A 20,912-nucleotide genomic window follows, 5' to 3' on the forward strand; every position below is an offset into this window, starting at 1 on the left:
GTTCAGGCTCTGTCCTCATATCACGTTTTACTCTGAGACTTTTGATTTGCTCTGAGCTGACCAGAGACACTCAAGAGCCCCCGTCCCTTGGTGTGACAGCCCACCACGTCCCCTGTGAAAGCCCCCCAGTCCCCAGGGCTGTGTGTGTAGCTGCTCCACCACCCAGGGAATCAGCAACACAGATTAACTCTCAAAATGTTTTAATTAAAACATAATTTCCCTGCAAGTAGGATGATGAGGCACCAGCTATTGCCTAATTAGCGAGCTTGGAGGCTTTGCTGTGTGGGAAGAGATTCAGCGAGGGCTCAGGGAGGGGGGAGATGTGTGGCTGCCTGCTGGCAGCACCTTCCAGGTCCCCGGCTCTCCTTGGCCAGGTGCTGTCACCTCGAGCCTTGCCTCAGCTCCAGCCAAGGCCCAGGGCAGCATCTTTATGGGTTACTTGTGCTTGTGACAAGCTTTGACACAAGGGTTCAGTATCTACGGATGGATCTGTCTTGCAAGTGCGTGGGATTCACTCTGTGGATGTGGAATGGTCGTAGGAAGCGTGTGGGGACTCTGATGTTGAACTTACCAGCGGGGAAGAGAGACAGAATGGGTCTGTATGGGTGGGATAAAGGTAAAGGAGGAAAGCTGGTGCCGTGCCACGCTGTGCTGTGCCTCTAGGCTGCAGTGCTCTGCAGCGCTGTGTTGCATCCTGTGGTGCCATGCTGTGCCATGCATTGGAGCACCAGGACACTGTGCTCCCATTTTGGGGTGCTGGATGGGAGCTGTGGGATTTGGGAGATGAGAGCAGTGCTTGCAGGCTCTGCGCAGGGGATGAAGCATGGGGGCTGATCGTTGCTCATGTACCGAGAGCTGTGTCCAGGCCCTGATGCCTATGGCATCACATGGGGCCATCAGCAGTGCAGGTACCCTCCTGCCACTGCTCACTGCCTCAGTTTCCCCATTGGCAACAGGAATCGCTGCGTTGCTTCAGTGCTGCGAAGGGCGTGGGGCAGCATGCGGGCGCTGCATTGCGGACAGAGGGGACACAACGGGACCAGGGCCGTTCGGCGCCGAGCCCCCAGGCATCCTGCGGGCTCCGTACCGAGTCGAGCAGCGCCGAGCCGTGCCGAGGGCGGGCGCTGCCGCCGTGCCTGCGGGAGGAGCCCCTTCTGCGGTGCCGCCCCCCGGTGCCGCCCCCGGCCAGCAGAGCCAGGCCGGGCACCGCCGCTTTCAGCCGCGCCGAGCCGAGCCGGGCTGAGCCATGTACGGTGAGTTACCCCCGGAGCCCGGCCGGGCTGGGGCTGTGCGTGCACCCCTCCGGATTGCCGGAGATTTGAGGTTCAACCTTCCCCACCCGGGGTTGGGCTTTGTGGCCCCAGGGCCCGATCTGGGTTGGGGGGATCTCGGCCCTAAGTAGAGCTGTGCACCCCCTGTTTATTGCGGGTTGTTCCCTTTTTGGCATTTGTGAGGCTTTGGTCCTGGGCATCTCCTGGTTATTGGGGGTGTATCCCGCTGGGATGGATGCACCTCGGTCTCTTATAGGGCTGTGCACCCCGGAGTTACTGGGAGCATCTCTTCTTTGGGACGGGGGGGGGGGGGGGGGGGATCACTCCATTTTGGAAAGAGCTGTGTGCATGCTGGGGGTTGAGCCTTATCTGGGAGACCGTGGTCTTTTTACACCTCTCAGGTAGTGGGGGTTGAATCCTGTTTGGTTTTGGGGGGACCTTGGTTCTATACAGATCTGTGCATCTCCTCAGTTCTTGGAAGTGACCCCTCTTTGGGGCTAGGGGAGAGGACTTTGGTCTTCTGCAGGGCTATGCATCCCCCTGGATACTGGGAGGTGGCCCCTCTTTGGGGTTGGGACGCTAAGATCCCTTAAGGAGCTGTGTACCTCCTTTTATCACTGGGGTATTGCCCTATTCCTGGATGGGTAGAATGGGAATCTGTTAACCTCTTCCTCCTCATTAGCCACCCCACCAGCCCAGGCTCTGGGGTCACCTGCTCCCCAGCCCAGAGAGGATCTTGCTTCTTTTTGTTGTGAATGACCCCCACATTGCTGGGGAAGCACCCAGTCCTTGGGGTAGGGAAGCCTGGGGTGCTCTATAGGGGTCTTCAGCTCCATGTGGCTACCTGGAAAGGGTCACACATTCCTGCCCCAGATAAGGAGAGGTCTTGGTTCTATATATGAGCACCCTGCATGGTACCAAGGTCCTGATGTAGCGCAGACCTCAGTCCTACATAAGCCCACGCACCCTGGGGTGCTTGTAACTTGATGTCCCCGATGTTGTCACTGTTCTCACCCTGCAGCATGGCACAGACTTGTGGTGTCCTGCATCCCACACTGGGGCAATACCAGGCGTAATGGGGAGCAGCTGGCAGAGCAGCTGGCCATCCTCCCCCCCGCCCAAGGCTGCGCTAAGCTGCTGGGAGCTTTTGGGAAAGGCTGGAGAGGGGGGAGGCTGGGTGGCAGCCGGCTCTTAAATCCTTGCTCCCTGCTGCCTGAGCATCCTTTTTGGGCAGTCAGCGCAGGGTGAGCACTGCAGACAGAGGTGGGAACCCCATTCCCTGCATCTCTCTGCTCACTGGGGTCGCTGCTGGCTGAGCCTCATCTCTGCAAGGAGCTGCGGTGCCAGGGGTGAGTGCTCAATCAGTTGGGGCAGGAGGGAGGTGGGTGGACAGGATGCTGCCCCACTGCATAATGGAGTGCTTGATCTGGGGTGAGCACAATGTGGGGAGATCCTGAGATGCATTGGGACGCTGCACCCGTCTCCTGCAGGGAAAGGAGCAGAGCCTGGGGGCTTGGCAAATTTCAACCTAGCGGGCCCGGGGGAAGGGAGGCCTGGGGCGGGATGCCTGGTTTCCTTTCCTTTCTTCCCCTCCTTGCCACTGTGCTGACTCCTCTGTGGCCTCCGTTGAGTCATTCAGGTCTCCCAGCTGGTATTTTTCCACCCGCAAAACAAGAGGGTTGCTTCCCTCTTCTTCTCGTTGATGGCAGCTCGCAGTGACGGTAGCTGTGTGCCCCGGGGATGCAGCCCCTGTGCCCTACAGCAGAGCCCATCTGTCTGCCAAGGGATGGCTGCAGCATTTGAGATGGAAGCTGCGTTCGCCAGGAGCCCTGCCAGCCCCTTTAGTGATCCACTTGAGGGGTGTGACATGCTCTGCTTGTCCCTTGGACGCCATGGGGAAGTGACCCCATGCAGCAGCCCACACCAGACCACGGCTCCGTGCCCTCAGGTTGCACCTCCGCTGGCATCTCGGGGAAGCCCTCGCTCCAGAATAGCAGGCGTTTCCTTCCAGGATGTGTGCAGAGTGAGGAAGGGCAGAGAGTCCCTGTGGGGACCTGAATGTGAATCTGAGGACAAACGCCAGGCTGGTCCCTTCCCCGGCAGCGGCTTGCAGTCTTGGAAAACATCCAGAAGCTGGAAAGCTCTGTGGGATACTTCGGATGAAAGGTGCATTAGGAATGCACAGGATTATTGGTATCTTTTTAATCTCTCTTTTAACTGTCTCTTGGCCTGTGGGAAGGATTAGATGGGTAACTGGGGATAGTTTTTTCTCTGTAGGCAGAACAAAGCAGTGCAGGAGAATTGCTCCATTGCAGGGGGACCTGCATGCCTCCCTGAGAGGTGTGTGGAGGGGCAGCACTGGAAGCACGTGCCACCCTCCTCCCTGCATGTTCCCTCTGATCCCGCAGTGCTGGCACCCTGCACAGAGCTATCATCTGTGTGCACAAGCTGCTGCGGAACCATGCCTACTTTCTGCCCACTTTGGTTTCCTTTCACAGCCTCTGGTGAAAATGAGAGAGCCATGCTTTGACCCCAACTGTACCAGACCCAGCTTGGGTGGCTGATGTCATGCTAACTGAGAGTGCATTTCTATGGCCCAAACTGTCTCTGGTGGGAGCACGCTGTACTGAGCCGTGCTTGGGGATTAGCTTCTGAGCTTATTTCACAGTGCAGGAGCTGGAGCTCTGCTGGTGGGCTTTGGCAGGTAAATGAACCCTGTTGCCCCGTGCTCTGGGGCTGCACAATGGCCCCGGCTGCAGGGGAAGTGCAGAGCTTTCTGTGCTGAGCACCGCATCTCCAAGAGGCAGGAGTTTAATTTGGAACCATGTACAAAAGGCAATGTAAGCCAAAAGCCCTCCGAGAACAGGGTTGTGGATGCAGAGGGCGAGAGGGGGGAACAACAGAGCTTTGGAGATGGGACAGAGTTAACATTTCCATGGGTGGTTCCCAGCAGGGCTTGGCCATTCCCCGCTATATTTGGCAGCTGTGGGGCCAGAGCACGCACACAGAGTGTTGGTGCAGCCTTGTGACCCGTATCCAGACCGGCCCTGCAGCCTCTCGCCGTGGTTTGTTTCTGCCACGCTTCCCTCCCTGTGCGTTCTGGTCGGCGGCACGAGCTGTCTCCTCCCACGCTGGTGGAGCTGGAAATAGAGAAGGTTCCCTTTTTTCAGCAGCAGCCAGAGCAGGGGAAATGAGGCTTTTCGACTACCCTGGGAGGAGGTGTTGCCGGAGGTGGGCAGCAGCAAGGTCCCTGTGAGCTGTCTGGAGCTGCCAGCGTGCCACTGAGTCACAGCCAGCAGCAGCAGCCACGCGATCGGATGGGTTTTGCACTAAATGAACAGTGCTCGGTGGGACTGGATGGCTCAGCAGGGGAATGTGAAATGCAATTAAGCCTTTTTTTTTTTTCTTTTTCCCTGTGCTTTTTAACTAAATGATCCGCAAATTAATTCAGAAAAGGGGATGTTTGTGGTGTCGGCAATGCTAGGGGCTTTCCCAAGCCACTCCGCTTCCGCTCCTGTATGCTAAGCTGTGGTTGAGTCCCGTGCTTTACTTCTGGATGGCATTGCTACATCCCATCCAGCAGAGTTTGACACCTGCAGTGAAGGTGGGGACTCCTCTGTCTAAGAGGAGATTGTGCCAGGCCCAGAGCTGGCATTGCTCACTTTGAAGCTCATCAAGCCTGACAGCTTAAGGGCTTTCTTAATCAGTTGCACAATCAGTAACTGCACAAGCAAGTGCACTTCCAGGGATCCAGGGATGCTGAGCTCTTTGCAGCGTGGCAGTTCCATTGCAGGTTGCTCCCTCTCCACGGAGGCTGCAAACAACCCAGAAAGGATGAAAAGAGAGTGTGGCCAGGGTTGCTTGATCACACTTCCCTCTCTGGAAATGAGGGTGTTTGGTTATGTTTTCTGCCAAAACCTAAAACTAGCTGTGGGCTTTGATTTAGCATATCATGAGAAAATAGGGAACCACAGCAACAAGGGTGGGCAGTGTCTCACTAAGATCCTTAATGTGGTGTTGTTTTCTTTCTTTCTTTTTCTGTTAAACATGCACAAATATATATATTTTTCTTTTCTTTAAAGACCTTTCAAACTTGCAAGCTTTTTAGATTCCTTGGCCATTCTGCTGCATGTGGCTCACAAAATGAACCTGGCTCTTAATTCAGCAGTTTACAGAGGTCACTGAGGGCTGCCTCTGTCAGCACTTCCCTGCTTACGGGGCCTGGACCAAGAGCACTGTGTCCCCACAACACCCAGCAAACGTCTCGCATCGAGGAGCTGTGCTGCTGCTCTCTGAGGCCAGAGTTGGAGTGAGATTTCCTGCTATTTAAGCTCTTTCCTCCCCCACGTATTGTATAATGAAACCAGCCACCCATTAATGCGCTTAACTCTCCTCCTCCCCTCCAAGCTGGGTTGCCCTCATGCCAGGTACATAAAGCAAGCTTCCCAAGCACGGAGTTCTGCCCTTAATGGGTGGTTTCCCCTGCGTGTAGAAGGGGTTGGTGCGATCTGAATGCCTGAGTCTAATCACCGCTGTGAAATATTAATTAATCTGTCCACTGCTGAAGCTTTGTGCTCGTGCTGCAGTGTTGGACTGGCAGGCTCAGCTGGGCGGTGAGGTGTGAATAATGGATGGGCAAATCCATCACTGGTGTAAGCTGGCAGTGGGGCTGATTTATGTCCCACCGCTCACCGTGGAGTTGTTAAAGCTGCATTTGATGCCCGAATACCTTGATAAAGTTGTTTGCTGCTGACTTTTTTTGAGATCCAATAGGTGCAGTAGTGGCTTTGGGTGCTCTGGGACACGACCCTGAGAATCCTGTGTGTGTTCCCACTCTGTCTCTCATTTCTTTAGAAACAGGGAGATTGCAGGCAGCACCTTGGGCAAATCTAGGTGTGTTTCAGCCGTGCCAGCACCACAGCCAGCGTGGATTTGGCCTCAGAAGCAGTTCCCATGCAGGGTCACCACACCAACACAGTGACATGTTGTCCCCGCAGGGCCACACTGTCTGCCCCACAAAGCCTGCCTGCGTTGGTGGAGGCGAGAAAGGAGTGCCGTGTGGAGCTGTGTGCCAAGGGGAAACTGCAAATTTAATTGCTGAGCTAAAAGGATTTGCACCGACGGCTCAGAGCGGGCTGCGGGCGATGTCTGGGAGAGCATTTGTTGTACTGACGTGCCCCTGTCCATCCTGCTCAGAGAAATGAGAGAGATGGCCTGGCAGCGGCAGCCTTGGCTCGCCAGTCCCGCGTGTCACTGCTCTGCTTTGGCTATCAGTGCTTTGAGACGCTTCACAATCCCTTTGTGTCAGCGTCTAGAGATGTGTCTCCCTGCAGCCTGTGCTGGTTCTTGCCGTAGTTGGAGGTTTGGGTCTTCTGTACTGTCTCCAAAACTGTCTGCTCACAGATTTGGTGTCTTCTTTTCAAACACAGCCTTTGTAGATCCTGGCTCTCATCAAAGGACACTTGGGCGAACAGCAATTAATGAAGAGAGAAAGGGAGCAAGCGGCAGCCATGCATCTCAAACCATTTGGTGAGGTCAGGAGTAGTTAATTAACATCAAGACATTGCTCCAAGTAACAGAGCTGAGGGAGCAACTGATTATGGCCCTCTCCCCAGCTCTGCTTCCTCCACTAAATGTAGCAGACAGCTCCCTTGTCTCCTCATAGAATCATAGAATGGCCTGGATTGAAAAGGACCACGATGCTCATCCAGTTCCAACCCCCTGCTGTGTGCAGGTCACCAACCAGCAGCCCAGGCTGCCCAGAGCCACATCCAGCCTGGCCTTGAATGCCTGCAGGGATGGGGCATCCACAGCCTCCTTGGGCAACCTGTTCCAGTGCCTCACCACCCTCTGGGGGAAAAACTTCCTCCTAAGATCCTACCTAAACCTCCCCTGTCTCAGTTTAAGACCATTCCACCTTGTCCTATCACTACCATGATATCATGGCTGCTCTCTCCCAACAGCTCTCCTTTGTTCTGGGCTGGATCCAGTTGTTCGGACTGGTGGCAAAGCTCCTGTCCTAGTTTAGCACCAGGGCACAGCCAGGCAGAGCCCAGTGCTCCAGCCTTGCTCTCCTCTCCCCATTCCCAGCACTGGGATCCACAAGGACATGGGGCTATGGTTCTAATCAGTGCCTGGTGTGTTTGGCTCTCTTAAATGTGATTAGAGAGAGATTTACTGGCTTACTCTACAGCTCTGCCAGCCCTGTGCTGATTTACATCAGGACCTGCCCTGGCTCTGACTGGGTGCAGAGGCAGATGAGGGCCTGCTGGCGCAGGAGCTGGATTTTTAGTGTTGTTTTCCTGCTGCTTGAATTGGTGACAGAAGCTCAGAGGAACGCCAGAGAGAGCCTTTCCCTTGGGAGAGCTTCCTGCTGCACTCATTCATGGCACTGGGCTTTGCCCTGACAATGTGGTGCTGTCCTTACCCACCAGCACCCGTTGTGGCACTTTGCTCCTTCTGTCTGCTCACATCACTCTTTCTTGCTTTCCCCTGACCTGCAGCTCCCAGCTCCATCCCTCTGCCTGCACTGCGGTGGATGGAGAGCAGGGCCAAACGCTGTCTGGGACAGTGTGAATATTGCTCGGTGACATTTCTCAAGCATCCCTTGCTGCAGGCAGACTTGCCACGGAGTCAGATGCTAGATATGAAGGAGACATTGGCCAGGTAAATGAGATTTTGCTAAACAGATTAGGAAAAGGTGTCTGTTTTGGCACATGGCTCGGGGAGAAATGGCACTGGGCTGATGGTTAGCCCCTGCTTTAGGGCCAGTGTTTCTGCTTGGAGTTGAGAGAGCGACCTTCATGGCATGTTAGATTTAATGAGGGATTTTGCTTGATTTAATTAAGATATATTTGCAATCAGATGGAGTGCCCTTATTAAGTAAATTCCCTGCCTCAAATAACATGACCGTGATATTTTCCAGCATTGTTTATTGCCGACATGATGTTAAAATGGGAAGAGGGGAGGGGATGAATGAGGAAAGGTGGGAGCATGGTGGGAGAGTTGTGGTCTGTATGGGACTGAACTGGGCCTGTGTCCCAACCCCATCTGGCTGCTGTGCCACCCCAAACACCCCACTTACAGCTGGAACCAGTGAACCCCGTCCTGGAAAGGGGTTTAACTGAGAGCCTCGGGGTGCGTGCTAGCATGAGAGCAGCTAAATGGGGGCTGTGCTTACAAGCCACGATCTCTGCAGCTGAAATACTGTAATTATTCCCAATTAGACTGACTTGCTTGGAGCTGAGCTATCAAAACAAAAAGCCCTCTTGGCTCACTTTGCCCCCCAGTGACAGAAGCAGATGGCACCTGCTGAGACTGAGAGTGGCAATGAAGAGCCCCAGAAATGACTCTGGGGTGTGAGACAAAGGTGACACACATGATGTTGTGCGCACAGCATTGCTGGCATGTCTGTAGGAGACCCGGGGCTGATACTTATGGGTTTCCCTCCTTATTCCCTCCCCACGGGGAGTGTGACATCTCGTTTCTCCCTGCCTCCATTTACCTGTTCTTGAAGAAAACCTGCGGCCTTGCTTTTCACAGCTGCAGGCTGCCGGCAGGAGGAGAACTTCAGGCACTGTGCGGGTCTGTGCTCGTGTCTGTCACATCCACAGATGCTTTTATGGGGTCAGCTCCGAACTGCTGAGCCTCCCGCTTGATAGCGCTGCCCGTGATGCTCGTTTGCTGGCAGTGCTAATAAGGCAGAGTGCCGAATGAGATCTTCGGGCTAAGGGACCTTGGCATGCTGACCCCCAGCACCCCGTCATCCCTCTAAATCTAAATCTCTGCCATGCCCGGCTCTCCATCTACCACCACGTACCGCTGCAGACGCGGGCACGGCAAAAGCAAAGCCAGCGCTGTTCCCAGCTGCCATCGGAGCCGCCTCGGTGACTCAGCAGCCGCGCTGAAAGCTCCTTTATTTATTTAAACGGCTGCTCCCGCTCGGCTGAGCATCCCCTGCAGCGATGCTGCTGCTGCAGCTCTGCGAGGACCAGAGCAGCACCCCAGGCCCCCCGCTTTGCTTTGGCTGTGATGGCTTTGAGTAGCTGGGTGCTCAGCCCCGCTCTGCAGCTCTGCGCCGCCGGCCCTGCCTGCTCCTGGGAGATGCTGCACGTGGCTGGAGCAGGTACCGTCCCTTCTTCTCCTCTCCATCCTCTCTTCTCCTCTCCGTGGGGTTCTGGGATGTATTTCTCAGCTGCTGATGACACCATCAGTGTCATCTTTCTTTGCCTTGCTCCAGTGGGGCTGTGGGGCTGTTGAGCTGGATGCTGGACAAAATCTGTGGTGGTAGCTTGGGGGGTGGGGAGTTTTTTCTTGCCATGCATTAGGTTTTGGTGCTGTGAAGGTCTGGAAGCATCCTGTGTGGGACAAGCACTGAGTTGATTTCAGGGATGGTGTTAGGACTTGAGGTTTTTGCTCTCTGCAGAGCACTCAGGGTGGGTGGGTGGGGGGAACATTCTGCTTTCTTCAAGTTATACACTGTTTTTCTTCTGGTTTCTTAAAGATTTAGGGTTTCGCTGACTGTGTTTGTATTTGTCTGGGTCAAAACTGCCAAGGCAGAGATTTGGGCCAGAAAAGTTTCTCTTGGTTTAATGCAAATAGAGTAGAGACCCTTTCATTGCCTGGCCTCAGTGAGCTCAGCCCTTTTATTAGATATCAGAGAGCCTCACCTGGTAGAGCTGTGGTGGGATCTGCCCACCAGTGTCCCAGCATAGCTTTGGAGCAGCAGGGTGCCTGCCTTCCTCACCCAAGCCGTGCTCATCCTCCTGCTGCTGCTGCTCTGTCCCTAGGTGAGGCCGTAAAACCTCGTGCTTCTGGAAGAAGAGTTCATGTGAGGTGAGAGGGAAGGCATTAGATTTAATTATGCCATTATTATTGATGGATTCACGCTGTGTCTGCTCTTCAGCTTCATTCATCAAAAGAGGGTGGCAGGATGGGAACGTGGCTGGGCTCTTTGCTCCCCTCCCAGGGCTGGAGATGGGAATGTGCATTCAGCCTGAAAAGTACCCTCAAGTCCCATTGCTGGAGATGAGATAATTACTGATGAGGCTGCAGGGGGTGGAGAGACCCCGGCTTTTCAGCTAATGGGATTGCTTATGGGGGATCTCTCCAGCTATTTGTGGGGAGGGCTGGTGCCCTTTGAGGATAGGGCACAAACCCAGCAAGGCAAGTACTGTCATGCTGCCTCTGTTATTCTGGGCAAAGGAAATTTCTTAAGAGGATCCGGGAAATCATCATGTGCTCGTTTGTGTGAATAGCAAACGAGAATTTATTAAGAGTCCAGATTAAAGGTGCTTTGGGAAAAAAGCACAATCGATCCAAGGCAGCTGAGGGAAAGGAGGGCAGGGAGAGCAGCAGAAATGGGGTCTTGGAAATAAAATACAGGATAGTGGGGAGCTACAGAAGGGTTTGCAGGAAGAGTGCAAGAGGTGGAAGAGCGAGTAAGGACACTGCAGGAAATGAGCACTGCCAGCACTGCGAGCCTTTGTCCCCATGCTTTTGCTTGTCAGCAGCAGTTGCTAAAAAGCTGCCCTGAATTACTCACACTTCCCTGAGCTTGCTAAGGCCTCCTCTTGATGTGACATCTGAGGCACCCCCATAAAAATCAGCTAGGTGACTTCAGCTGCCTGTGATAACCATTGGCTTGCACTCCTAGTTCTGAGTGGTTCCACCTCAACATGTTCCTGTCTGCTGAGTGCTGTGCTGGGCTTGTTGTAAGGTGGCATTCTGCAACACACAGCTCACAACTGTCCAACTGTCCTTCAGTCCCTGTGGGGCACCAAGAGACTTGTACACAGGGGGACAGTTGAAGGTGGTGTTCAACAGCTCAGCTTTGGGGTTGCAAACAGGAAAACGCATTTTCCTTTCACAACCCTAAAGAAGAGAACCTATCTTCCTCTTATGTCTTGCTTTCTTCAGTGCTGTTGTTATCCCTTCTGGCTCCATGGGGGGCATCATATGAGATGTGTTTCGTTGTCTGAGTGGCTCTCATTCTGAGAACCCATGGAACACAGTCTTGTGAGATACAGAGGCCTAGATGTAGGGGAACTCTGTATACCTGGGGGCTACTTTCTTGGGTGAGAAAAGCAGATTACCTGTGGTCCTACATAAATGATGCTGATCACCAGCCAATTCCCTGCCCTCTCAGCTGTAGTTTTGTTTTTGTTTTTTTTTTGGCTGCAAATCTCAGGCTTGTCATCAGCTTAGTACCCTGTGCTCTTCCACATGTTGCAGTTTGGTGCCTCCAAATCCAGGCATGTGTTTTTCACCAAGGTCGTCTCCATGCAGGGCTTTGCCCTGGAGCTGAGGATTTTGTCCCCACTGACCAGCTCCCTCCTCTCTCCAGGTGTGTGTGGCTGCTGTGGTGCCCTGCGTCCCCGCTACAAAAGACTTGTTGACAACATCTTCCCCGAGGACCCGGAGGTAAGTGAGGTGCTGCTTCACCCTCCAAAGCATCTGTGCTTTGCTGGGCTATGACACTCCTACATCTCAGGTTCATAAAATCATAGAATGCCAGAATGGTTGGATCAGAGATCATCCAGCAGTAACTCCCTGCTGTGGGCTGATTGCTAGCCACTGGATTAGGCTGCCCAAAGCCCTGTCCAGCCTGGCCTTGAGCATCTCCAGGGATAGGGCACCCACAGCTTCACTGGGCAGCAGTGCCAGGGCTTCACCACCCTCTGAGTAAAGAATTTTCTGATCTGCCCAGAAATAGTTCCTGGGAGGCAGGCAGTACTTTGATTTCATAAGACCATGTGGAGGAATGGATTTTCCTTTAAATACTGTTTATCAGGGGAAAATATAGAAGCGTCTCCTCTGTCTCTCCATGCTGTGGTGAGCTGGCTTCCTTTCCCACATGTGCTGGTGTGGATGCTGAGTGCAGGTGGATGGGGTCTGGACTTTATTGCAGTCTCTTTGCAGGATAAGGAAGGCAGCTTCTAAGAGAGAGGCCCTCCTGAGGCTTCATCCTGGCTTTTGAGTTTTTTGAGCTGTTTATGCTGTTAGGATGCAGGAAGGCTGGTGCTTTGCTTGCTGCCTCGCTGAACAGGAGACAGGGGGGATGTCCAAGGGCTGTCAGCTGCTCCTGGAGCATCCCAAATCTGGCCTCTGGTCTCCATTTCACAGCTGGGATGCTAAGGCAGTGTCCTGACTGGGCGGTGGAGCTGGGATTGCCCAGGAAAGTGGTGAGTGCTTGTTTTGTTGTGAAGCTGACAGCAAGACTAAGGCTATAGGGGGATTAGGGCTGGCAGCTTGTTTGGTCTCAGGAGACCAGAGGTGCTGATGTCCCTGTCTGCTGCTGTCCTCAAGTGGTGTGGGGGCACTGGTAAAGTGGTTCACATCACATTTGTGGTGTGTTGTTTGCACCACTGCTTGCTGCTGTAGCAGGTCAGAGAGCTCTAAGCTGGGGCCAAATGCAATTCTTATAAGCATTCCCTACTGTACAAGATATGGAGAAGTGTAAGGAGGTGGCTGGGGTGTTCCAGGCATCTGACATCACTGCCGTGGTTTGCCGCAAAGATGCTCCTGATGCTTGTTTGCTCTGGTTGTGAGGCTTTGACACCCTGCATTGCTTTCTTTTAGGATGGGTTGGTGAAGACCAACATGGAAAAGCTGACATTCTACGCCCTGTCTGCCCCAGAGAAGCTGGATCGCATCGGTGCTTACCTCTCTGAGCGGCTTATCAGAGACGTGAGCCGGCACCGATATGGGTAAGGGCTGGGAGGTTGTTTCAGCCACACCAATTCCTTCTAGGCCACGGTGAGGAGCCTGTAGCATCCTTCTGGCCCTCAGAAGGCTCTTTTAGATCTGTAAGTCTGACTAGAAATGGACAAACAGCTAGTTGGAGTGGCTCTGTATGTGGCTCGCTAGGTGTTATTCAGGACAAGTTTGGGTGTGCTGTACCCCATGCACATCTTGTTGAGCTACAGAGTGGGACTAGGGATTAGGGCAGTGTGATGGAGAGCACATGATGGAGATGCATTGGGCTGGATGAAGATTGCTGTGTTTGCTCTGTCTGGCTTACCTTATGCGGTCCTGTCTGTGCCCTATTCCCTTCATCTTCCCTTCCTGCAAGGCCTTGCTTTGTTTACCACGGGGAGAGCAGTGCCTGCCTGCAACTAGCTGACTGCCCTGGTTAGAAACACTGGGGGAGCACGGAAGGGCTCCTTCCCTTTGAAATAGCTCCTGGATTGATTCTTGTTGTCTCCTGAACAAAGCCACGGCAGACAAACGTGGCTCAGCTTTGTAGTGCGAACTTCAGCCTGCCTTTTATCCTGAGGGAAGAGAAGCCAGCAGCCTGCCTGAGAAGTGTTGAAGTTGGAAAACCTTCAAAGCTTCACATGCATCACCCGTCATCAGGAGTGACAGGACATTCAAAGCTATGCCTGATGTTCTGCAGTTAACAGGCTCTGCTTGCTATGTTAGGAAAAGAAAGGTTTTCAAAGACTTTTGACATCTAATGGCAAGCTTTGGCAGGGGGGATATATTCCATCCCCATCTGCTTGTGCATATAGGCATTTAATTGGGTTGAAGTGCAGGCTAATTTTCAAAGCCTAACTTTGAAATGCCTGAAATAGGTTTGGATAAACTTTTTATTTATAGACCAGCGTCAGCAGCAGGGCTCGTCCCCTGCAAGACACCAGAGCTGGGCTCAGGGTGCCTGTCTTCTGCATTTGAGGTGATGATAGCCTTGATTTCAGGCCTGCTGGGTGTTGTCCTCTTATTACCTTTTGTTGCTAAAGGAGAAAGTGTTTGAGTTTGCAGCCTGCCAGAGTTCAAGAAGCTCTCAGAAACATGGATTGAATTCTGGGTCAGCCTGTGTGGAGTCCAGAGTTGGATTTGACAGTTGTTGTGGGGCCCTTCCAGTTTGGGATACTCTGTTATTTCCCCAGTACCCCTTTTTCCTTTTGGAAGCCTTGTTTCCTTTGAGAAGGGAGGTTGATGCTTCATGCTGTTGTTTTTGTTATCTCTTCATACCTTTTTTCCCTCTGGGCCAGTTTTAACCCAGTTTGACAGATGGTTAGGAACTTCATGGATTCAGGCTGCTCATTTTCGCGATGTCTAGAAGAGCTGTAATGGTGCCTGAAGGTTTGCATGCCATAAGATACCAAAGGATCTGCTCAAGAATGAAGCCAGATTTCACCATTTCCGGGGAAAAGGGATCAGTCTTGATGGAACTTGGAAGTTGGGGGCTTATCCTTTCCCTTGAAAGGGTTGTCTTCCTCTCTAGCTGCCCGTCAATGTGCAGGCAGGGCTGATGGGCAGCTCCTGCCTGCCCTGCTATCATGAGCTTGCTGCATTGAGCTGCTTTAAGCTTTAAGGTTTCACCCTTCAGCACAAGCTGGAAGCTGCTGCAGATCTGGCTATGGAAAGGAGTTGGAGCATGAAATTGAGGTTAAAGGACAATTTGTGCTCGATACAAAGAAGTCTGTGCTTGCCACCTCTTACTATCTTGGCTGTGGCAGGAGGTCTGAGCTTGACTCTAACCACTGAGATACAAAGGTATGGAGATGAAGGGAGGTGGTAAGGAGCTGTAAAGTGCCGAGTGTATTGGCACTGGATCAATCTCATATGTTTGGGTACCTCACAGATCATGCAAGAGGAGCTGAGGCCATGAGACTGAAATCACTTTTTATGTGGTTTGGGAACCTCTAACTGGAATAAATGCTTACTCACAGCACAGGGTTTCCTTCACTGGGTTTTGTGCACAGAGAGGACAACCAATAGCTGAAGGTCTGTGTGCTCATAGCATGAGGCTGCTGCATAGTTCATGAGGAAGTGCTGCAGGACCAGCCTGCAAACAGCAGACTTCCCCACAGCCACTGAACAGCCAATCCAATTTGTCTTGGAAACATGAAGTGACACCCGACAAATTCCACAATAGCTGTGTAATCAGTCGCCACCTCTGTAATGAGCACCCGAGTGAGATTTATCACTGGGCATGAGCTTTTCCAACTTCCTCTAGAGGCACGAATGTGGCAGGAATGATTTAATAAATAGCCTGGAAGACACACTGTGACAGCTTGCAGAGAAGCCAGCTGCTGGAAGGAGGTCTGCAGTGAGCTTTAACCAGCTCAGCCTGGTCAGGAGGGATGGCAAAAGGAATGTGCCACGCTCAGAAATGCCCCCTGAATGACGCAGGGACCTGTCATGAGGACATCCTCTCTTTGGATTTGGTTCTGGGCTTCTCTTGTCCCTGTGTAGCACACACAGTCAGGACTGAGTGACCAAAAGCTCTATCCCTGGAGGAAGGATGGGGAGTAAGGCATGGATTGCCAACTTCTGCTGGAGGAAACACTGCTCACCCAAGGAACTTCTGCAGTGATGCAAGTATAGCCATGCTTGGATAGCCTATTTTGTCCCAGCACTCCTTCACAGGGCAAAAAGACCAGTTCAGAGCAAAGGAAACCTACAGGAGAGACCCCCCCCCATGGGGGAGAGATGCAAGATGTTGCTGTCAGCCCCAGTCCTTGGGCAGCTTAGTCTTCCATAGAAGGCAGGATACTGGGAGCATCCACCTCCGTCTAAAAATCTCCCAAGGGTATTTAGGATGTAGATTTTTTTGCTGTTGGCCTTGCCAGGGCAGGAAGTTAGCATTAGGCTGACTTTACTGGTGAGCACTTGGTTGGTTTGGTAGTGGGAAGGAAGAGGGAGGGCTGTGGGGCCATGTCCATTCTGCTGCTGAGCAATGATCCTGGCTTCTGCCTGCTCCCAGGTATGTGTGCATTGCCATGGAGGCCCTGGACCAGCTCCTCATGGCCTGTCACTGCCAGAGCATCAATCTCTTTGTGGAGAGCTTCCTGAAGATGGTGGCAAAGCTGCTGGAGTCAGAGAAGCCCAACCTACAGATCCTGGGGACAAACTCAGTGAGTAGCCGTGCCGGGGAAGTTAGCAGCACCCTGCTAACCTGGTCCTTTGCCTTAATGCATTGCCTGTCACCCTGTGTCAGAATGTTGTTGGGGTGGGAATCTCCATTGGGAAAGGATGGGGGATGGTTTCAGGTAAGGGTTTAAGATGTTCTCTCTGTGTGTCCTGCCACTTGTGAGGTGTCTGAGCCCTTAGCTGTGCTGTCTGTGTATTTCTTCTGTTTGCTGTTTGGGACCAATTACTGGGCTGTAATCTCTACTGTCATGCTCTCCTGCTCTTGAATTCATTTTTTCCTAAAAATCTACAGGACATGGAGGGCTGTCAGCAGTTTCAGACAATAGACCAACTTAGGAGGTGATCCCTGTGGATTTTAGGAGCTCTTCATGTTCATAAAAGGGCTGGCTTAATTGGCGCTGTAACTTGCAATAAATGGCTTAGCCAGACCAGGAGTGTGTCAGTCACAGCTAACAGATGAGGGGAAAAAAGAGAAGCATGAATGAGTGACACGACATCTTTGTGGCTTCCAAAGTGCTGACCCTGGCTGTAGTACACTGCCTTTCTGCCAGTGAGACAGCTTGCTTTTTGCTGGCTTTTACTGGGAGGACTGGGTGTACCTGGCACCTGGGCTTCTAAGGGCTCTGACAGCACACAGGGGCTTGGCTTATGCAAGCAGCTTCTGTTCTCACTGCTTTTAAAGGCTGAAATGGAGCTGATTGTCCTTTGGCCAGGAGGGTGGGCTAGGCAGACTCTTGAGTGTCTGGGAAATGCAAGGACAACTCAGCCCTAAGCTTTCATTTTGTGCTGTATGTGGCAGTCAGAGGAATGCTATTAGCACTTGATAGCACCTCCTGGTCAGGCAGCACTGCATCCCACTGTGCTCCTCTCCTCCAGGAGCCAGCACAGTTCCAGGCACTTGGCTATAAATACCTCTGCTGAGGCAGGGGCAGTGGAGACCTTTCACAACCCCTTCTGCCTGGCAGCTAATTGCTCCCAGCTGAAAGCAATGTGAGCTGCCTATCAGCAAACCTATTAATCCCCAGCTCTTGGAGAAGCAGGACTGATGACTTGGTGGGAACCAACTGTTTTCTGTCTACAGCAGCTTGCTATAGCATTTTGGCATGCTGCTGCTGTAAACTCCACATATGCTGTAGGGTCTACCTTGGAATGCACCTCGTGATGGGAGCAGGATCTGTGAGCAGCGCCCTCATCCCTCTGTGCCCAAGCATGACCTGGGTTCTGTGGGGATGTGAGAGGTGCTACTTGCTCTCCAAGCCCCTTGGTATGTTCCAGAGCCACCTGGGTCCTGCCCTGTGGCAAGCAGCTGGTTCTCTTGCTAAGAGAGTATCCTGTCCTTCAAATGCATGCAGTATCTCCTTGTTCATCCCCTACGCCATCCCATTTCACGATGCCCAGCAGAGGCTTCAGTTTTAAACTTAAAGAGAGGAGATTTTACATTAGAGGTTAGGGGGAAATTTTTCACCTGAAGTGGGGAGGTGCTGGCAATGCCCAGAGAGGTTTTGGTTGCCTCATCCCTGGAAGTGCTCAAAGCCATGTTGGATGCAGCCTAAACTTTTGGGTAGCAACCAGCCTGCAGGAGGGGGTTGCAGCTGGGTGGGCTTTAAAGTCCCTTCTAACCCAAGCTGTTTTATGAATCAGGGTTCCAAGCCCAACTAACATCTTCAAGCAGGAGGAACAGTTTCTTCAGTGTGGTTTCCATTGTGGTCAGCAGTCAGTGGCTGATGTTGTAACCAGGAGTCCAGATTGAGAATGATGGTTTAGTGGCTTTGTCTTTCTTTTTCTGGAGTGTGGCAGTGCTCAGAGGGCAAGTGGCATCAAAACCTTCTGGGCTTTTATAGAGCAATGAGTCACGATAATGAGACACTTCTTCCTGTATCTCCTAATGAGGAATGCGCCTTAGGCTTGTGCTTAATTAGAGGGTGCTGTCTCAAGCAGGCTTCACAATAAGGGAGCTGATGGCAAAGGCGGGAGGAGGTTGTTTATAGAAACCTGCTCCAAGTGAGTCATTCTCACGGCGTGAAATCTCTCCTTGGACACGTCTGGCTCCTTGCAGGGATGTGCAGCTCTGTGCTGTGTGGGGCTGATTCCCAGGGCCTGGGCTGCACAGCCACAGTGCTGGAGGCAGCGGGTGGCAGTGAAAATCCAGTGTCCTGTCATCATATAATCCCCAGGGTGAACATATGGAACGGCAGCTTAAATCCACTTTGTTTTCTCATCCTTGTTAGGAGGCTGCTGGGCAATCTCCCTGCTTTGGGTAGGAACCATCTAATTTCCAGCTCAATGTCATTGATGTTTTATTTTTTTCCTCAAACCAGTGTTGATCTTTCATTTAAGCAGCTCTTCCCCCTCCTTGATGTTCCTCTTCTGATGTATTTATGTCTGACATATTTATAGATAGCAGCGTTATCCCTTCCCAGCCGTTGTTTTGTATCTCCAGGATAGTTGCCCTCCTTATGTTTCCCTCATGCTTGCTCCCTGCTCATCACAGCTGCATTTCACTTGGAACTTGTTGGCTTCAATCACGAGAGCCTGAGCCCAGCCCAACGTCCCTTCAAAACACAGCAGAAATAGAATCACAGAACCATAGAGTGAGTTGGGTTGGAAGGGATCTTAAAGCCTGTCCAGTCCAAACACTTCCATGGGCTGGTTGCCTCCCCAGGATTATGTCCAGCCTGACCTTGGGCACCTCCAGATGGGGCATCCGCAGCTTCTCTGGGCAGCAACTGGGCAGCACCACCCTCTGAATGAAGCATTTCCTCCTGATATCTATCCTAAATCTCCCATCTTCTCCTTTAAAACCATTCCTCCTTATTACATCACTATCTGCCTCTGTAAAAAGTCAGTCTCCTCTTGTTTCTAAGCTCCCTTTAAGTACTGGAAGGCAACAGGGAGGTCTCCTCAGAGCCTTCTCTCCTCTGGGCTGAACAAGCCTGGCTGTCTTAGCTTGTCTTTGTAAGAGCTCCTGCCCCTGATATAGTGCTATATTTCAGTGTTTTCAATTGTTCTGTTGACGACAGATAGGTCACGAAGCCATGGAGCAGCTTTTTACCTGGGATGCATTGCCACACTTTGAGTGAAATCTGTTGCTGAAAGCATCTCTGAAGGTTTGCTGCCTTTTTTCCTGCCAGCCCTGGGTCTTTTCTGTGTGTCTGGTGCTGCTTTTTGCCATGGGGCACAGGTTGGCAATAGGACCAGGGTGGGCATCTCTCACATGGTACAGCACCTTTGTAGGGCAGCCAAGTCTTAGAAAAATGCAATACTCTGTGAGCAAGTGGCAGAGTTCTGAAAGTGTCAGGAGATGCTGGCAGAGCAAGGAGGCATCAAGGCTCAGTTCTCTCTGTTCTCAGCTGCTTTTTGCAAGCTTTGGCCCTGCCGGAGGCTTTAGGCTGAGAATGGATGCAGAGAGGGCAGCTGCCTGCAGTTGTTGGCAGATGTGAATGCTGCGCCATGTGTGGTGTCACCAGGCAGGGTGGCACCATGCAGAGACATCTGTCCCCTGAGGACAGAGACATGTGGGGCTCGCTGTGCCTGGCAGCTGCCTGGGAATGCTGCCAGGCACCTCTGTCCAAGATGTGCCATTTCCTTTCTTTATTTTGTTGACTCTCCTCAGCCATGGGGCAACTGGGGCTGCCCTCCCAGGAGCTGTTATGAGGAGCCCCATTACTGCTCCTTGTTCTGCATCCCGCCCTCGCCTCCGGCTGCACGTGGAGTTGCCATGAGCTAAAAAAAACACTTTGTGCTCTGCCTGGTACAGAGGTTTCTTATGTAACAGCCCTGCATTTTTCTGGTGAGTAAGAGGAGTTGATCAGTCAGAGCTGGTCCCTGTGCTCTGGGAACGGTTCCTGGCAGGGCTGATCCATCTCCTTCACTCATGCAGAGCCAGCCTTTGCAGCTGATGTTATTAATAGCCCTGCACAGTGGGTGAATGCTGATCAGGGCCTGTCCCTCAGTGCCAAGTGGCATGCTCGGATGGGTGAGCTGGCTTTGCCAGCTGCAGAGGTAGCAGTGGGCCTTTTGCTCACTGTCCAGCAGCAAATGGGGAAAGCAGGAAGAGAGGAAAGCCTGCCCATGGGGTCAGAGTGAGGAAGGAGATGCTATGTGGCATGGTGGTAAGCACCCTGGCAGATGCTGTGTGGACTGATAACTCCTTAGTGATAAGTTAGATCCTCCCAGTTGGAGGATGAACCCAGCAGTCCTAAAACTTTGGCCCAAAGCCTTTGTGCTGCCCTGGACAGTCTGCTTCAGTGATGTGGAACTGCTCAGTGCAACTGCAGAGCTTTGTGCTGTGCCTCTGGAAGTGACTGGCATCAACACCACACTGTAATGCGGCATCTCTGTCTGGCAGAAGGGGTCCTCTGTGCAGTGTGAGCATGTTCCTATAGCAGGAGACATCCTGCTTGGAGGACAGGTAGGTGAGTGCAGCTGAATCTTCCACCTCTGATGTGGGGTCAGAGCTTGGATGTTTCCCAGGGGCTCCATTGTGTTTCTTGGCTGATTTCCTATCCTCGCAGAGAGTGTTTCTAGTGAGCAGCTTCTGAGCTTGAATACAGTGGCATTGTTCTCTTGGTGTTGCTGTTAGTAGCTGGGGTGGGTTGAGGATTGCTTAAACAGCAATAATCCTCTCCCTTCCTTGTGTGCCTCTGTAAGTGACCTCAGCTTTCCCAGCCTGCTGATGTGGGTGAAGCACACGAGCACAAAAGCAACCAGCAGATTTTACTGCTCAGATCTCTGCTAGCAGCTTCTTATGCCCATGTTCTA

General features: G+C 52.5%; 1 protein-coding gene across 6 annotated transcripts in view; it reads left to right on the forward strand.

Moving 5' to 3' along the window:
- Positions 1–20,912, forward strand: part of EFR3B (EFR3 homolog B) — a 44,410-nt gene that overhangs the window by 4,867 nt on the left and 18,631 nt on the right. For 2 of the 6 annotated variants that reach the window (XM_048937346.1, XM_048937345.1), the window contains exons 2-4: positions 11,617–11,693; positions 12,852–12,979; positions 15,985–16,135. In XM_048937346.1, coding sequence (XP_048793303.1) covers positions 12,873–12,979; positions 15,985–16,135 — 258 coding nt within the window. In that variant the 5' untranslated portion in view covers positions 11,617–11,693; positions 12,852–12,872. Of the gene's footprint in view, positions 1–1,163; positions 1,254–2,601; positions 2,621–8,821; positions 9,397–11,616; positions 11,694–12,851; positions 12,980–15,984; positions 16,136–20,912 lie in introns of those variants that run through there. The other 4 variants (XM_048937344.1, XM_048937347.1, XM_048937342.1 and 1 more) reach the window with 4 other exon arrangements.

The sequence above is a fragment of the Lagopus muta genome, chromosome 2 (genome assembly GCF_023343835.1).
Source record: "Lagopus muta isolate bLagMut1 chromosome 2, bLagMut1 primary, whole genome shotgun sequence".
In the NCBI taxonomy this organism is placed as follows: Eukaryota; Metazoa; Chordata; class Aves; order Galliformes; family Phasianidae; genus Lagopus; species Lagopus muta.